The following is a 14,674-nucleotide window of genomic DNA, read 5'->3' as shown; positions in this document are numbered from 1 at the left end:
GCAGCGCTTCAATACCAGCCGCAGTCTGCACTCGTAATCCGCTGTACAGGCTCCATAATCCGACTCCGGGAGCAAGGGAGCAGAGGGGGAGCGAGCACAGCCAGGACGAGCGGCAGGCGTGTGTTGTGTGCGCTGGTCGAGTCACGCCGCCGCCGGCGCCAGGATCCGTCCACCTCTTCTCTCCCTCTTCCCCTTTCCCCCCCCTCTCCTTTCTCTTCTTCTTTATCCCACTATACATATCAAAATGGCCAACGCAAGCTCCAAGGAAGCGGCGCTTCAGCGTACTGTGAGTGCTCCAGAGGCACGGACACGCTGACCCAACAACAGACGCCCGACGAGAACTCGGCGCGCTCGACGCGCTCGACGCGCATGCCGCGCTCGTCGCGCTACTCGACCCCCAACCCGGCCAACGGCAGCACCAGTGTCGTCGCTGCTGCTCCCACGCCTCCAATCACCCCCCTTAACCAGTTGCTCGCCGGCAGCATGGCTTCTGGTCGCGCGTCCCGCCGCTCGAGTGTCGCCCCCGCTCCTGGTGGCAGCACTGCCCCGCCCACCCGCGTCCCCACCAACACGTCGTCGTCGGGCGGTACCAATGTTCCGCCGACACCACTCAACGCTGCCAGCAGTGTTCGCAAGTCTCTCGCGGGTCCGCCCCCTCCGCCTATCACGCGCCGCGTCAGGCAGGCCGCCACACCCCAGGTCGAGCCCGAGGCCGACCCCAAGTCCACGCCCGCGCCGTCCTACTCGTCCGAGTTCCAGCGCCTCCGCACCGCCAAGCTCGCGTTCGAGAACGACGCCAGCGTCCGTGGCCGCGGCCCTGGCAATGGCGGCTACACCTCCAAGAGCAACTCGCCTGGTGCGCCGCCCAACTTTGCTGCCATGTTCGCTCAGACTGCCGCGAGTGACGCTGGTGCCTCGAACGCCGCTTCCTCGTCTCGCCGCGTCATCGGATCGCCTGCACCCAGCTCTCTGATCGAGCTCGACAGTGAGGACGAGGATGAGGCGGAGGAGTATCAGGATTGGGATGAGGATGAGGAGGAGTCCGTCGTTGTCGTCGAGGACGAGGACGAGGAGGAGGGGGAGACCAAGGACAAGGAAGACGACGACAATGAGGGCGGCAGCGACCACGTCGATATCGAGGGCAAGATTAAGAACAAGAGCAAGGGAAAGGGCAAGCCCCCCGGTTACCGCACCAACAAGGACCGCGTCCACAACGGCAGGCCTGACGAGGAGGAGGCGAAGGAGCTTTTCAACGAGCTCAAGAGCGCCAAGAGCGTCGGTAAGCTGACAGAGTATGTCAACAACCACCCCTTCTATCGTTTCGATCCCCACAAGGTCTTCGACCTCATCTTCCCCCACCCCTACCTGAAGAACCTTGTCGAGGGCGACTTCCCCTTCCACCGCAACGGCATCAACTTCAAGTGGGGCCAGAACTTTGCGCGTCTCCGCCAGTTCGCCACATACGTGCTCAAGCCCAGCAAGCCGGAGCGCCTCTACACCATCACCTCGCGCCTGCGCAAGGCCGTCGCCATGCTCGGGCCCGAGAGGCCCGCGGACCACAAGGTCAGCTGCAAGAACTGCGAGAGCCGCAAGATCAAGATCAGCTGCATCGATGTCGGCCCCGGCGCTTGCTTCGACTGCGGCACGCGTGGCAACGGCCGCGTGACCGCGTGCCAGCACTACATTGACGACAAGGCTGGCATCGCCGAGGCTGTGGCCGCTGGTAACGGCGGCGCTGTAGCCCAGCCTGCCAAGCATGAGAGTGCTTCCCAAGGTGCTTCGGCCGGTGACGCCGTGCCCGGGTCAGCCACTGACACGGCTGCCCTCAAGTCTGTCGACGAGGGCAACGACGCCAGCGCCGTCCTCTCTTTCCTCCACCTCCACATGATCACCGAGGAGAAGGACGCGAAGCGCAAGACTCAAGCCAAGTTTCTTCTCGAGCGCCTTCCCTCGCCCGAGGAAGCGGCTGCCGGTGTTCCAGTTCGCAAGGGCAAGGCGCGCATGCTCTTTGACCACTTCCTCCTCCGCCACCTGGTCAACGACGAGAAGGATGAGGAGCGCAAGGAGTATGCCGCGCTTCTGTTTCAGTGGCTTCTTGAACTGCCGGACGGTACCAAGCACACCACCGACGGTGAGTACGTGTGCCGACCAACGCTGACACCGCAGAGCCCGACGCTGCCTCCCAGTCCGAGGCCGTTGTCGACAAGGAGAAGAAGGGAAAGGAGAAGGAGAACACCCAGGTCCCCGTGAGCAGAGTGTACAAGGGCAAGGAGAAGCAGGTCGCCCAAGTCCCCGTGGGCAGAGTGAACAAGGCCAAGGACAAGCAGCCCGCAGGGGCTGCCTGGGGCCGAGAGAATTCAGCCCCGGGCCCGAGCAGGCACGCCTTCCAAGTCCCACCCGTGAGGGAGAGCAAGCGCAAGCGCACCGACTTTGACGACGACTTCCACCACTACCTCGACAGCGACGAGGACGAGGCCAACGACAACGGCGACCACGACGGCATGGACGACAGCGACAGCGACTACGAGCAGCACCCATACGGCATCCGCATGGATAAGAAGGCGCGCGGCAACCCTCGCCGCCGCAAGTAGTCGCCGTGTGCCCCTGCCGCCACGGGCTGCCTTGGTGTGCGTTCTGAAGTCACCTTTGAGACGCCCTTCGTAGTACGAGTTGACAGAAAACTGTGACTTGTCGACTCTATGTGCTTGCTGACTTGCTGAACTGGACCTGGAGTGTCGGTTGGGCTATGGCACGGGGGGCAATGCTTGCAGATGACTACTTATGCGAACTGATACGCACACGAGGAGGTACGGTGCGAGACAAAAGTGCCACTCGCTCCCTCCTCCTCTTGCATTGCACACCACTCGCACCCTCCCTCCTCCTCCACCCTCGCGAACACTTACTTGTAAGTCACATCCAAGCATCTGTGCCCATCTCTCCTCCACCTCCGCTGCATTGGCTACAGGTCGCATATGTGACCATTGCTGATGGATGTGAGCTGGCAAGAAGCCGATGGTGGTCCCAGCCAAGCCAACCTGTAATTCACCAGCCAGGATTGGGTACAGATACCACAGTCTCGGCACCAGCCGATTGTGCCCTCCTGGCCTCCAAATGGCCCATGCACAAGGCTCAACCCAGCTCGGCACCTGCCGGCCTCGTCCCGGCTCACTGGTCATGCATGCAGCTTGCATGCATAGGTATTGTGTGCCCGGGACGCGGCTTGTTTGACTGCTGCCCAAGCCGACAGTGTCGTCATATCTAAACCAAATGACTGCAATTGCAATGACGTTGATTGGACGACAAGGCCGCCAACGTCATGGGCAATGATGACAACCCCCATCGCAGCCACGCACATGGCCGATGGCACCAGGAATGCAGCAAAGCCAGCAACGAGAGCCAGTGGCCAGTGGGCAACAGCAACAGGGCAACAGGGCGGCTCGACCTTCTCGCATCAGTCGGGTACTCTCCATCTCATCGCTGAGAAATCCAGTTCATGATCCTAGGACTGCGCCGCACATCTCTCCTCCCCCTTCGCCGCATCATCCTCACGCCGACCGTCTCCCCCGCACGCATCCTCTCCATCCCCCGCTACTACTCTACCATGTCCTTAATCAAGACCCTCCCCGTCCTCGACGACAAGGACCTCGCCGAGGGCGAGCACAAGGCCGTCGAGTTTGACGGCACCAAGATCCTCCTCTCGCGCGTCAAGGGCGAGGTGGTGAGTCGCCAGGCTGCGAGGAGCGCACTGACAGCAGCACGCGACGTCTGCCCACTGCACGCATGTGAGTGACATAGCGGTGGGAAGTGCTGACGCTTAGTACGGCGCGCCGCTTGAGAGTGAGCCCAAGGCGACATGCAACAGCTGACGATGACCAGAGGGCGTGCTCGACTCGAGCGGCCGCCTCGTGTGCCCCTGGCACAATGGTGAGTCGTTACTTCGGCGCCGCTGACGCCTCAGCCTGCTTCAACGTCACCACCGGCGACATTGAGGACTCGCCCGGCCTCGACTCGCTGTGGAAGTACGCTGTCGAGATCAAGGACGGCAAGATCTTCGTCAGCGCATCCGAGAAGGAGGTCAAGGCCAAGGTCGGGCGCGTGATCCCGCGCGCGCGCAAGCCCATCGCCGCGACGCAGAAGCTGAAGGTCGTCATTGTCGGCGGCGGCGCGGGCGCGATCCACACCATTGAGAGCCTGCGCGAGGTGAGCTGATACCCTCTGCCCTTTAGCTGACCCCAGCGCGACTACGCCGGCGACATCACCGTCATCTCGGCCGAGCCGTACGCGCCCATCGACCGCACCAAGCTGTCCAAGGGCCTGGTCGACGACGCGACCAAGGTCGAGTGGCGCACGCCCGAGGTGCTCACCAACGACTTTGGCGTCGAGCTGCAGCTCGGCACGTCGGTCACCGCCATCGACACGCAGGCGCAGACGGTCACGACGGACAAGGGGGCTTCGGTCAAGTACGACCACCTGGTGCTTGCGCCCGGCTCGATCCCGCGCAAGATTCCCATCCCCGGCATCGACCTGGATGGCGTCGTTACGATCCGCCACACGTCCGACGTCAAGGCTGTCAACGACGCGCTTGGCCCCGACGCCGACGTCGTCATCATCGGCACCAGCTTCATTGGTATCGAGGCGGCTCAGGCGCTCGCCAAGAAGGAGCACAAGAGCCTCGTTGTTGTCGGCGTTGACGAGGTGCCGTTCGAGAACATCCTCGGTCGTGACGTCGGCCTCTCGCTCGTCAAGGTGGGTGAAGGTGTAGGTTCGCTGCTGACAGCAACAGAACCTCGAGGGCCAGGGCATCACGCTGCACCGCGGTGCCAAGATCGAGGCGCTCACCGCCTCGCCCGACGGCAAGAAGGTCGCAGGCATCCAGATCAAGGACATTGGTACCCTCCCCGCGTCGGTCGTTATCGTCGGCACGGGCGTGCGCCCCGCGACCGACTTCCTCAAGGCGTCGAGCATCGCGCTCGAGCGCGACGGCGGCGTCACGGTCGACGAGTACCTCCGCGTCGCGGGCCACAAGAACGTGTACGCGATCGGCGACATTGCGCACTACCCCCAGTTCCCGGACGGCTTCAGCCGCCGCGTCGAGCACTGGAACGTCGCAGGCAACCACGGCCGCGAGGTTGGCCGCACCATCGCCAACCCCGACCAGCCGGCCGCGTACCGCCGCGCGCCGCACTTCTGGTCCACGATCGGCAAGGGCCTGCGTTTCGTCTCGACTGGCGCGCCGTCCGACGAAACATACTTTGACGGCAGCGCCGAGGACCTCAAGGTGGGTGTTTGTGGAAGGGGCAGCGCTGACACCAGTTCGTGCTCTACCAGGCCAAGGGCGGCAAGATCACCACGGTCGCGTCGATGGGACGCGACCCCATCGTGGCCAAGGCGTCAGAGCTCTTCATCGAGGGCAAGCTTCCCACCCTCGACGAGATCCGCAACGGCAAGGTGGGTGCAGTGTTGGATCATACTGACTCGCCAGTCCCTTTTGGATATCCAGACGTGACTCCCAGAGAAGACGCCGGTCCCAGAGCAGCTCGTGTCCCGTCTATGATGAAAATGGAGGCTCAGTAGAAGTCGTATGCATGTAAACTTGCCTTTGGAGCACTCTCGCCGCATTCGTTGTTCGCCCTTTTGACTTCTTTGGTGGCGAGTCACGTGATTGCCATTGAATGGGTCGAAATCTCCCAAGGCGTCCAACTTCGCGCCAGTCTGCTCGACACTTCTCACTCGACGACAACATCTCTCTCACTCTCTACTTTTGTCTCTCCTCCCAACTCCAGCGCCATGTCCTATCGGGGTCGAGGGGGTGCGCCGACCAGCGCGCCCCGCAATCCCGAAGACACTTGGAACGACCCGCCGATAGGGCGAATCCGGCGCTCAGCCAACATTGGTCCGCCGGCAGTACGCACCGTCCCGCTGCGGTTCCAGACCGGCGCGCTGCCTGCTCGCGGGCGCGGGCGCGGCGGTGCCGCTAGGGGTGGTGGGCGGGGCGGCGCCGTGTCGCAGGCGGACGCCGAGCGCAACGCGTACTACGAGAACCGGGGCGAAAGCTCCTACTCCTCGCAGACGTATGTGCCGGCGCCAGCAGCTGCACCGCGAGCGCGCGCGCCTGCAGCTCCGCACCCATTACCCCCTCGCCCCGAAGCGCACCGCGTGAACCAGACCCGCGGCAGGACATCGCGCAGCCCGTCGCCTAATAGGTGAGTCTGGTGTTTGGTGCCCGCCTGACGAAAGGCATCGCCGGTACTCGCCTCCGGCTTCTGGCGGCTGGTCGCATGACGCCGCTCCTCGTGTGCGTGAGCGGACTCCTTCTCCAAGACGAAACCGCCCGCCAATGAACGGTACCACTGGACCCTCGAGAGCTGCCCGCGCAAGCTCGTCTCGCTCAGCTGGAGAGCCCTCGCGCCCGCCTTCAAAACCTCCATCATTACCCACGCCATTGTCCCAACTCCCTCCGCCTCCCACGATCCAGCCCCAGCCCCAGCAGTCCCAACCCGCGCCCTTAAAGTTCACATTACACAACTACAACCGCCGCCCAGACGAGCCAAAGTCGGCCGCCGCTGGACCGTCAAAGGGGAAAGCGCCGCAGCAGTCCGAGGAGAGAAGAGCTCTCCAGCGCGAACCGTCGGTCGACTCCGAGTCGTCCGACGAGGAGCCATTACGACGCAAGGTGGCTAGACCGCCGCCTCATCCCTCCCTCGATCCCATCGATGGTATCTTGGCCGGCCATATCCCGCCCAAGGCCTCGTCGTCAAAGAAGGCAGAGAAGGCTGCGGTCTCGCCCAAACCCAAGAAGGCTGCAGCGAAACCCAAAGCCCCCAAGGCTACCAAGGCGACCAAGCCAACAAGCAAGAAGGCCAAGCTGTTTTCCGATGGCCCAGATGTCAAGCCTGACATTCTGGACTTTGAGCAGGACCAGCTGATTGACGAGAAGGATGACTTTCGCGAGCCGACACCCGAGCCGCCAAAACTCCAGCTGGAGGGAGTTCACGCCGTCAAGTGGGTTGCTAATCGTGGCCTCGTTGCTAACCCTTCCAGGCGCTCTGATCTTCCTACAAACCTGTATGGCGGTGATGCCGAGACGCGGCGCAAGAACCGCAATGCATATCGCTCACGGCTCAGGGCTCAGCTCAGAATGGAAGGAAAGCGAGACGTCGGCATCCACTGGCGCGACGACGGCTGCGCGGTGGACTGGAAGCGCATCGAACCGGGACAGTTCTCGTCTGACATTGAGATCATCGATCCCCCACAATCGAGTAGCCGTACGCCGGCTATTCCTAGCACGCCGAACGGCGACGGATCGTCGTCAGACTCGGACATCGAGTTCATCGACCCGCCCAAGGCTCCTGCACCTGCGACTCCTGTCGAGGTTGTCGATGTGGCTTCTGCTCCGCCCACCGCGCCTCGCGCACCAAAGTGGACCACGGTAGACGCGACGCCAGGAGCTTCATCGTCCACCCAGCCGACTCCCGATCCGACACCTTTACCCACGTTAAAGGTTGCTCTGAAGAATCACAGGCAGCCGGCGACGACATCGGCGCCGCCAAGGTTACCATCACCTTTACCGCCTGCCAAGTCTGCACCGACTCCGCCGCCACCTGCTCAGCCATCTCAACCTTCGACGAAACGCCCAGCTTCTCTGCCGACGCCGGCACCGACCCCAACAACGTCTGCCCCGCCGGCACCGCCCAAGCTCCCGCCCAAGCCTGTCCCCTTTGTCGCGCCTCTGACTTCAAATGCCGACGTGGTCAACGACGTGTTCCTCACCAAGCTCATCTTACCGGTCAAGTACAGAACGGACGAGGACCGAGACAGGCCAAACTACAAGCGCTGGCTCGAGGACCGAGCTACTGCCTACCAAGGCCTTGGAGACGACGGCCAGCCAATTCAGCTGACGTTCGCGTACGTCGAACCCAACATGATCGAGATCTATCGCCGGGGAGATGGACCTGGGCCTGCACCAAAGCCCAAAAAGACTGCGGCTGCTCCGCCTAGCGGCTCTGCGGGACCGAACTCGGCGACGAAGCCGTCGACCAGCAGTGCGAAGCCTCCCACATCGAGCTCGGCGGCCAAGTCATCGACTAGTGCGACGAAGGCTTCAGCCACCTCCGCTGGTCCGAGCAAGTCTGCTGCCCCTGCCAAAGCCAAGAAGCCCTCGGCCGAGGACGAGGAGGAGATGGCCTTCATGAACAGAGCTGGGTCGAGCTCGACGACCAAGTCAACCGCTGCCGCAAAATCCAAGAAGTCGTCGGCCGAGGACGATGAGGAGATGATGTTCATGAACAAAAACATGAGCAGCACTCGGCCTCATCCCTCTGCCAGCAAGGCTGCCGGGACTGGCCCGGCCTGCACCTTCTTCCGCGAGGGTAGGTGCAGCTTTGGAGATGCCTGCTGGTTCTACCACCCCGACCCTGGTGCTAACGGTGCCTCCCGTTCAGTGCCGCCGTCGCAAAGTGCCGAGACGTCAAGCTCGGCGTCCCGTCCAGTCAAGCGCAGCCGGGCCGAGGGTTCGCCTCCGGAAGTCAAGGAGCCCAAGAAGACCAAGTCGACCCCGGCGCTGGCGCCAGAGGCTCCAGTGGGCACGGCAAAACCCAAACGGGCCCTTGTGCCCGAGGCTATGACTGGGATTTCCCAGGCCAAGGCGGCCAAGCGGCCGGCGGTTGCTAACCCGCCGCCAACGGAGACGGACAAACCCCGCCAGAGCATCTCACTGGCGAGAGGGACGTCCCGTGCATCAGCGCCCTCGTCGAGCTCGTTTGCCAGGCCGTCCCCGGCTCCTCTGCCGCAGGCAGCTGTCCGGCCCGCACCTGTAGCCAAGGTCATCACCGCGGTGCCCGCCGGGACGGCGGTGCGGCCTACTCCGAGCTCCTCATCGACCTCAACCCCCACACCCACCTCCCGCCCTAGTGGCACCGCGGCGGCGGCAGCCCCCGGCCGCTCGGTCGCCGAGATCACGAGTGAACTGGAGGGCAAGATGACTGCGATCGGCAAGTGGACCCAGATGCTCGATGCGTTCCCGGCGCAGGCGAGCACACTCAAGCTGCAGGTCCTGCGAACGGAGAAGGAGATCTTTGCGCTCAACCAGGAGCGCGAAGACGCGATGAAGGCGGAGGCGGCCCAGTGACGGGCGAAGTGTTTTTGTCACGGCGCATAGCAAGACGGGAGTGTCTGTCAAGCGCCCCGATTCCAACCTCATTGTAATACAACCAGTACCATGTCTATGCACATTCAGTGGTGTCGTAGTGTACGTAGTGTGCCGTTACGTCAGGACCAGTGTAAGCATGTCACACAGGACCAGAGCCAGGAGCATGTCATGTCCTGTGTCATGTCACACATGCTGATCACCGCCACACCATGCGAGTTTTAAAAGTGAGTACTAGTCAGTGCTACTAGCAGCCACACTGTCGCTCGCAAGCGCCACGCCACACTGAAGCATGCCTGTTGCTGCGACTAGAGTGTGTACTTACTTACTTATGCATCCTCCGAGCCAGTAACGCTGGCCGTCAATAACGGCGACAAGCGGCATGTGACCACCACACAGCGTGCCGGCCGTGCCGTAGTGAATCCGAGATCTGGCGAGCGGGGGCTAGCTAGCGGCGTGCCGTGCCGGGTGCCGTGGTAACGATCGAGCAACATTCCCCGACGACGCCGAGGCCACACGGCACGGCGGCGGCAGGCGCCGGCATTGCCGTAGCGGTGCGTTGCGGCACGGCACGGCACGGCGGCGAGCAACATGCATGCCGGGCCGCGTCGCGTCGCGTCGAGTCGACGTGCACGCGCACGCCGCTAGGGCCGCTCGACGACGACAACGACAAGGACGCGAACGCGTCCGGGCCCGTTGTCGTCGGGTTGTTGCGCGTTGTCACCGGCCCAGTGCACCCGGCGTCGTCCCACCGCACACACCGCACACACCCGGCACGGAATGCTCTGGAACGGGATGTCGCGAAGACGCGAAGCTGCGAAGGCGTCGCCCAGCGCAGCGCAGAGCAGCGCAGAGCAGCGCAGAGCACCATGCCATGGGCCAGTGTCCCCTCCGCCCCGTGCATTGGCGAGCTGGGCACCTGGCGTTGCGTTGCGTCGTACCTCGTGCCTCCTGGTGCTTGGTGTCACGGCGCATTGGTTCGCGAACAGACACTCGCGCAGAGTTGTGAGCGCGCGCGCGCGCGCGCCGCACGCGCACGCAGCGCATGGTCTGGTCTCGTGCATTGTGTCTGTCGTCGTCGACGCGCGCGCGGGGCGGTTTCGAACTCGGTGAAGAGAAGACGCGGTGCGCAGCGCGTAGTGAGTGCGTAGGCACGACGACCGCCCTGCCGAGCGAGCGAGCAAGAGCACAGTGACACCTGGCCACACAAACGCACCACTCACAAGGTAGGTGGCATGATACGCACTGCCCACCAACAGTAGCCCCTTGTGCACTGTCGCGCACGACAATGCACTGCCCACTTTTGAGCAGGTCGCACGGGCCTGCGCGTCGTCGTCGCTGCTGCCTCGTCGCCATGACGCACAGAGTTCCGGCGGGTTGTAGAGTTTGACGCCGACGCAGTAGGGGGGAGGGGTAACCTACGAGGCAACCTACGACCAGCCCGCCAGTGATGGATGTTTGTACACCACCCACCAACCATCAGGGGTGTTTGTTGTATATCACAGGGATCAGCGTACCATCGTTTGGTGGATTTGGTCGCGATCTCCGGCGGAGGACGCGATGCAATGCTCCGTCCCTCCGCATGCATGCATGCCACTGCAAGCACCGGCCGTTAGTCGCTCTACTCTGGGGCGCCGTGGCGTTTTGGTGGCGTCGGGCGACTCCTGAGTCGGCGCATTCTGTCGCTCTAGCCCAGGCCGTAGACTGCGCCCAAATGTTCCTGAGCGCCATGTTTTATACCTGCCACCACGACGACGTCAGGCGACGTCGGCGGCGCAGCTGTGGCAGCGGCGACAGCCGGCCGTGTTTGGAAACGACCCGGAGCATGCCTCAAACGTGTCCACGACGCCGCCGCCACTGATCTAGGACTGACCATGGGTGATTAAAAAACTGTGAGATCGTGCTTCCCACCGACGTATGAGCTCATGCGCCGCGCCGACGCCGCCGCCACCCCGTCGCCACGCCGGGCTGCTGGACGTGCATGTGGGCGTCGTTGGGCACGGGGGCGTGACGGCGTGGCGTCAACAACTCCCACCCCGATCAAGCACCGCAAACAATGAGAAGCAGTAGTATACGTATTAAGGGAGCTGCATAGAAAAACTTGTGCGACTGCAGCTAGGGACGCCCAACGCCTGATATCATGCTATTGTCCGTGAGGCCACATCGTGTATCTGTTTGGTTTAACGGAGGCGGGTGTGGGGATGTGTGTTGGTTGGTTGGTGTGTTTGTTGTAAGAACACAGCGGCATGGACGCCGTGTGTTTGTAACCAAGGGAGGGCAGACAGACCAGCTGCTTGCTTAGACGGCCGACTGCGAGTGCTTGACCTGCTGGGTAAGGAGGCCCTCGATGCGGTTGAGGCGGGCACGGAGGTCGTTCTCGTACTCGTAAGTGACACCGTCACCGTCGCAGTCAGGGCCGAGGTTGGTCTCGTAGCGGACGAGCTTGAGGAGCTTGTAGAAGCCCGCAGCGAGGAGGGATCCGAGGAGAGGGCCAATCCAGTAGATCCAGAAGTAGTGGGGGAACTTGCGGTTCATGACGGCGGGGCCGAGCGAACGGGCAGGGTTGAGCGAGCCACCGGTGTAGTAGACCGAGAACATCTCGCAGATGAAGAACGAGAGGCCAATGGCGACGGGGGCGATGAAGGTCGACTTGTTCTTCTCAACGGCGACGATGAGGATGGTGAAGACGAGCATGGCGGTCATGAAGACCTCGATGAAGAGGCCCTGGACAGTCGACGCACCGCCGCCAAGGGTAGTAGCGGCGAAGAGGGGACCGGGGGTGAGGCCATCGGCAAGAGCAGCGCCCTGGGAGAGTTAGTACGGCGCACTGAGCATCGCATCGACTAGCCCCCGAGCCCCCAAAAAAATCTCGACACTCACAGCAAGACCACCAGCGATCTGGGCAATGAAGAGAAGGACACCACGGATGGGCGTGATGCCGCCAATCACAACAAAGGAGAGGGTGACGGCGGGGTTGAAGAGACCACCCGAGATACGGAAGAAGCACCAGACGTTGGCGGCGAGCGAGGCGCCGAAGATGATGGCAATGTAGAGCCTGTCGATGCCGTCAGTGGTGCCGTACATAGGTGGAGCCCGCTGGTTGCGGGCAATAACAACAAACTCACAGGTTGTCCGAGTTGGCAACCGACGAACCACCGTCGTTGATCTTGCCAGTGACCGAGTTGGCGGCCTGGAGGGCGACGCTGAGAGAAGAGTCAGCGGGCGTGCTAAGAAGACGCGATTCGTCGCTGGGGGCGACGCGTGGGACAACCAACTCACCTGGTACCACCGAGCGAGAAGAGAAGGAACATGGTGGTTCCGACGAACTCGCCGAGGAAGGCGACACCGTCTGCGGGGGGATGTTAGCGGCGTGGTCGGGTTGGTTGGTTGTGATGGTGGCGAGCGCGATCGGCCTCGCGAGCCAAACAAACACACGCTGCTGGTACTCACGGTTACGGGCGACATCGCTGCCGGGGGGGATGGCGGCGGCGGGGACCTCGGCGGCGGTCGAGGTGGAGCCGGCAAGGCGGTCTTCTTCCTGCTTGGTGACGGCGGACATTGTCTAGGCTGAAGAGATGATGTACGGTTGAGGAGGGAAGAGAGGGAAGAGGGCGCGTGAAAACAATCTTCTTATAGGCGAGAGGCGAGGGGGGAGGGGGGGAGTCAGAGGGAAGGTGCCCGGGTGGGGGGGGGGAAGGCGAAAGCAAGGCCAAGCGTCGTGCGTGTCGGGCAGGCCATGGCATGGCAACTCGCCTGGCTGAGACAACCCTGCTAATCTGTCTGCTGACCCGGAACGCGCCAATGCGTTAGTGACCTGGGCGCTTCACACCGACCGGGGTCGGTCGGTCGGGGGGAGCGCCCCCTTGCCTGACTGACGCTTGAAAATTAAACGTTGTCAGGTGGGACGTTGAGCCGTAAACACGCGACGAGGGCTAACGCTCACGGCATACGGTACACTCTACGGCACACGGCCTCGACCCGGGAACCCTCGAAAAGTGCACAGATCCGAGTGTGGTAAGGTGTGGTGTAGCAGCAGCAGGCGTGGGTGGCCGAGGAGCAGCAGCGTCGGGCTGGCAGCCATTCTCCCACCCACCATGTCGCTCGTTGCAATGACGCTGGTCCCTCTTTGTTGTGATCTACATTTTGCTCAGGGCGCCCGCCGCCTGAGGCGAGGCGAGACCGGCGCGGCGCTGCTGCTCGCACTCGGCCCACCTGCTGGCTGGCTGCAGAGCGTTTCAGGGACCAGGGGCGACAAATTACGTTTGGGCAAAAGAACGACCACTTTCGCCTCCTTTCAGGGTGTCACTGCTGCAGCACTTCCCCCCCTTTTCGCCCCCGGCGCCCCCTTGGCCCCCCCCCTTCCCTTCCCTTGCCCCTAGTGCCAGCCTTTGTTGGTCGGCGAAAAAGCCAAAAACTCGTCCAGGAACGGGCCACGGCGACGCCAACAACGACCAGCGGACGTCTAGGCAGAGCACAGTCGTTTGGGAACAAAACGACGAATGCAGCACCGTCTGACCCCAAAGCCGGGCCACAAGACACACTATGCAGCTTGCGGCCAACAAACATGCAGCAGCCCGCATTAGTACAGTCATCTACGGGTCGTCAGTGTGATCGCTTGTATGCTACTTGCACGCCGTCTGCACGCCGCCGCAAGCATCTCTTCTTCTCATTGTTCCTTCTGAGACAAGGGACGGATGGGGGGTGTCCAATAACATGCCGTGCCTGACACGGCGCTTCAAGCTCTGGTAACAACCTTTTGGCATCAATCAGGTCGGGCAGTCGGTCGGCAGCGACTGGCACTGTTGCTGCTCGTCGTCGTCGTCGTCGTGGCCTTTCTTCCCCGTGTCATCCCTTGCCCTCTCTCTGCCTTGGCTCGCACACACCTTGACGACGAGCGAGAAGGCACCCGGCCCACTCGGCCTGCGTCACGATTAATAATGCTAAACACACGCACACGGCCAGCATCTGACACCTGACCCCCCCGTCCCGGCGCGGTCACACCGGGGCGTGTGTGCCGACCGACCGATCGTCGTCGTCTTCGGACAAACAAGCTGCGACGTGTCTTGTCTGACACGCGGCGGCGGCGATTTCCAAGGTTGCGCTGTGCCGTGGGCCTTCCTTCTGGCTCTGCTCGACTGGCACAGATGATGCATTTAGCCAGTACTGTGCACACTTTAGCTTAGGGTTGGGCTGGCTGGATGCTTGCGGCGCAGGTGGCATCTTGAGCCAAACAAGTGCCATGCAGGTGCCATGGCCGAGTGGTGGGGGAAGTGGGTGTGCGCAGTGTCGCAGCAGCAGCACCAGCTGCCACCCACCCACCACCACCTGGCACCCCACATACCATACGCGTTTTGCCTAGTGCAGGTTTGTGTTTTTGCTGGAACTGCTTGCCCACCTCGGTCGCTCTGCTTTGAATGACCACTCCCAGCGGAACCTACTATAGAGGGTACCTTACGGCAAGTAGACTGGGCAGGAGGCCGACACCAGAGCATCCCCTGACCCCCCCTTGAGCTAAACGGTTTACGACAT

The 14,674-nt window shown here is 62.7% G+C and overlaps 4 protein-coding genes across 4 annotated transcripts; 3 read left to right on the top strand and 1 right to left on the bottom strand.

Moving 5' to 3' along the window:
- Nucleotides 1–244: 244 nt before the first annotated feature.
- LOC62_06G008762 (uncharacterized protein) lies at nucleotides 245–2,591 on the top strand (the record flags this gene model as incomplete). Its single annotated transcript, XM_062775304.1, has 3 exons — nucleotides 245–286; nucleotides 328–2,131; nucleotides 2,167–2,591. 3 exons carry the CDS (start codon nucleotides 245–247, stop codon nucleotides 2,589–2,591), a joined length of 2,271 nt encoding a protein of 756 aa, XP_062631288.1.
- Nucleotides 2,592–3,486: 895 nt separating this feature from the next.
- Nucleotides 3,487–5,604, top strand: aif1 (Apoptosis-inducing factor 1). Its single transcript, XM_062775303.1, has 9 exons — nucleotides 3,487–3,718; nucleotides 3,756–3,782; nucleotides 3,819–3,837; nucleotides 3,877–3,924; nucleotides 3,959–4,200; nucleotides 4,237–4,746; nucleotides 4,784–5,278; nucleotides 5,314–5,448; nucleotides 5,483–5,604. The coding sequence occupies exons 1-9, from the start codon at nucleotides 3,494–3,496 to the stop codon at nucleotides 5,504–5,506; spliced, it is 1,725 nt and encodes a 574-aa protein (XP_062631287.1). The 5' UTR covers nucleotides 3,487–3,493; the 3' UTR covers nucleotides 5,507–5,604.
- A 134-nt stretch (nucleotides 5,605–5,738) lies between these two features.
- On the top strand, nucleotides 5,739–9,438 carry LOC62_06G008760 (uncharacterized protein). The gene is made up of 3 exons (XM_062775302.1): nucleotides 5,739–6,203; nucleotides 6,238–7,002; nucleotides 7,042–9,438. Exons 1-3 carry the CDS (start codon nucleotides 5,788–5,790, stop codon nucleotides 9,125–9,127), a joined length of 3,267 nt encoding a protein of 1,088 aa, XP_062631286.1. The 5' UTR covers nucleotides 5,739–5,787; the 3' UTR covers nucleotides 9,128–9,438.
- A 1,777-nt stretch (nucleotides 9,439–11,215) lies between these two features.
- Nucleotides 11,216–12,831, bottom strand: AQY1 (Aquaporin-1). Its single transcript, XM_062775301.1, has 5 exons — nucleotides 12,596–12,831; nucleotides 12,425–12,494; nucleotides 12,271–12,348; nucleotides 12,026–12,200; nucleotides 11,216–11,950 (listed from the first exon to the last, which is right to left on the bottom strand). The coding sequence occupies exons 1-5, from the start codon at nucleotides 12,702–12,704 to the stop codon at nucleotides 11,444–11,446; spliced, it is 939 nt and encodes a 312-aa protein (XP_062631285.1). The 5' UTR covers nucleotides 12,705–12,831; the 3' UTR covers nucleotides 11,216–11,443.
- Between the last annotated feature and the right edge of the window lie 1,843 nt (nucleotides 12,832–14,674).

Source organism: Vanrija pseudolonga, chromosome 6 (assembly GCF_020906515.1).
Source record: "Vanrija pseudolonga chromosome 6, complete sequence".
In the NCBI taxonomy this organism is placed as follows: Eukaryota; Fungi; Basidiomycota; class Tremellomycetes; order Trichosporonales; family Trichosporonaceae; genus Vanrija; species Vanrija pseudolonga.
The sequence above is the reverse complement of the archived record's forward strand: the minus strand, read 5'-3'. Positions and strand labels throughout refer to the sequence as shown.

Excerpts from the sequence above, each read along its gene's own strand:
- aif1 (XM_062775303.1), top strand. The coding sequence starts at position 3,494 with ATGATCCTAGGACTGCGCCGCACATCTCTCCTCCCCCTTCGCCGCATC. Across the intron at positions 5,279-5,313 it reads GCAGCGCCGAGGACCTCAAG|TTCGTGCTCTACCAGGCCAA; the intron begins GTGGGTGTTTGT and ends CGCTGACACCAG. Across the intron at positions 5,449-5,482 it reads ACGAGATCCGCAACGGCAAG|TCCCTTTTGGATATCCAGAC; the intron begins GTGGGTGCAGTG and ends CTGACTCGCCAG.
- LOC62_06G008760 (XM_062775302.1), top strand. The coding sequence starts at position 5,788 with ATGTCCTATCGGGGTCGAGGGGGTGCGCCGACCAGCGCGCCCCGCAAT. Across the intron at positions 6,204-6,237 it reads CGCAGCCCGTCGCCTAATAG|GCATCGCCGGTACTCGCCTC; the intron begins GTGAGTCTGGTG and ends GCCTGACGAAAG. Across the intron at positions 7,003-7,041 it reads GAGGGAGTTCACGCCGTCAA|GCGCTCTGATCTTCCTACAA; the intron begins GTGGGTTGCTAA and ends TAACCCTTCCAG.
- AQY1 (XM_062775301.1), bottom strand. The coding sequence starts at position 12,704 with ATGTCCGCCGTCACCAAGCAGGAAGAAGACCGCCTTGCCGGCTCCACC. Across the intron at positions 12,349-12,424 it reads TTCTCGCTCGGTGGTACCAG|CGTCGCCCTCCAGGCCGCCA; the intron begins GTGAGTTGGTTG and ends CTCTTCTCTCAG. Across the intron at positions 12,201-12,270 it reads GTTGCCAACTCGGACAACCT|GCTCTACATTGCCATCATCT; the intron begins GTGAGTTTGTTG and ends CGGCATCGACAG.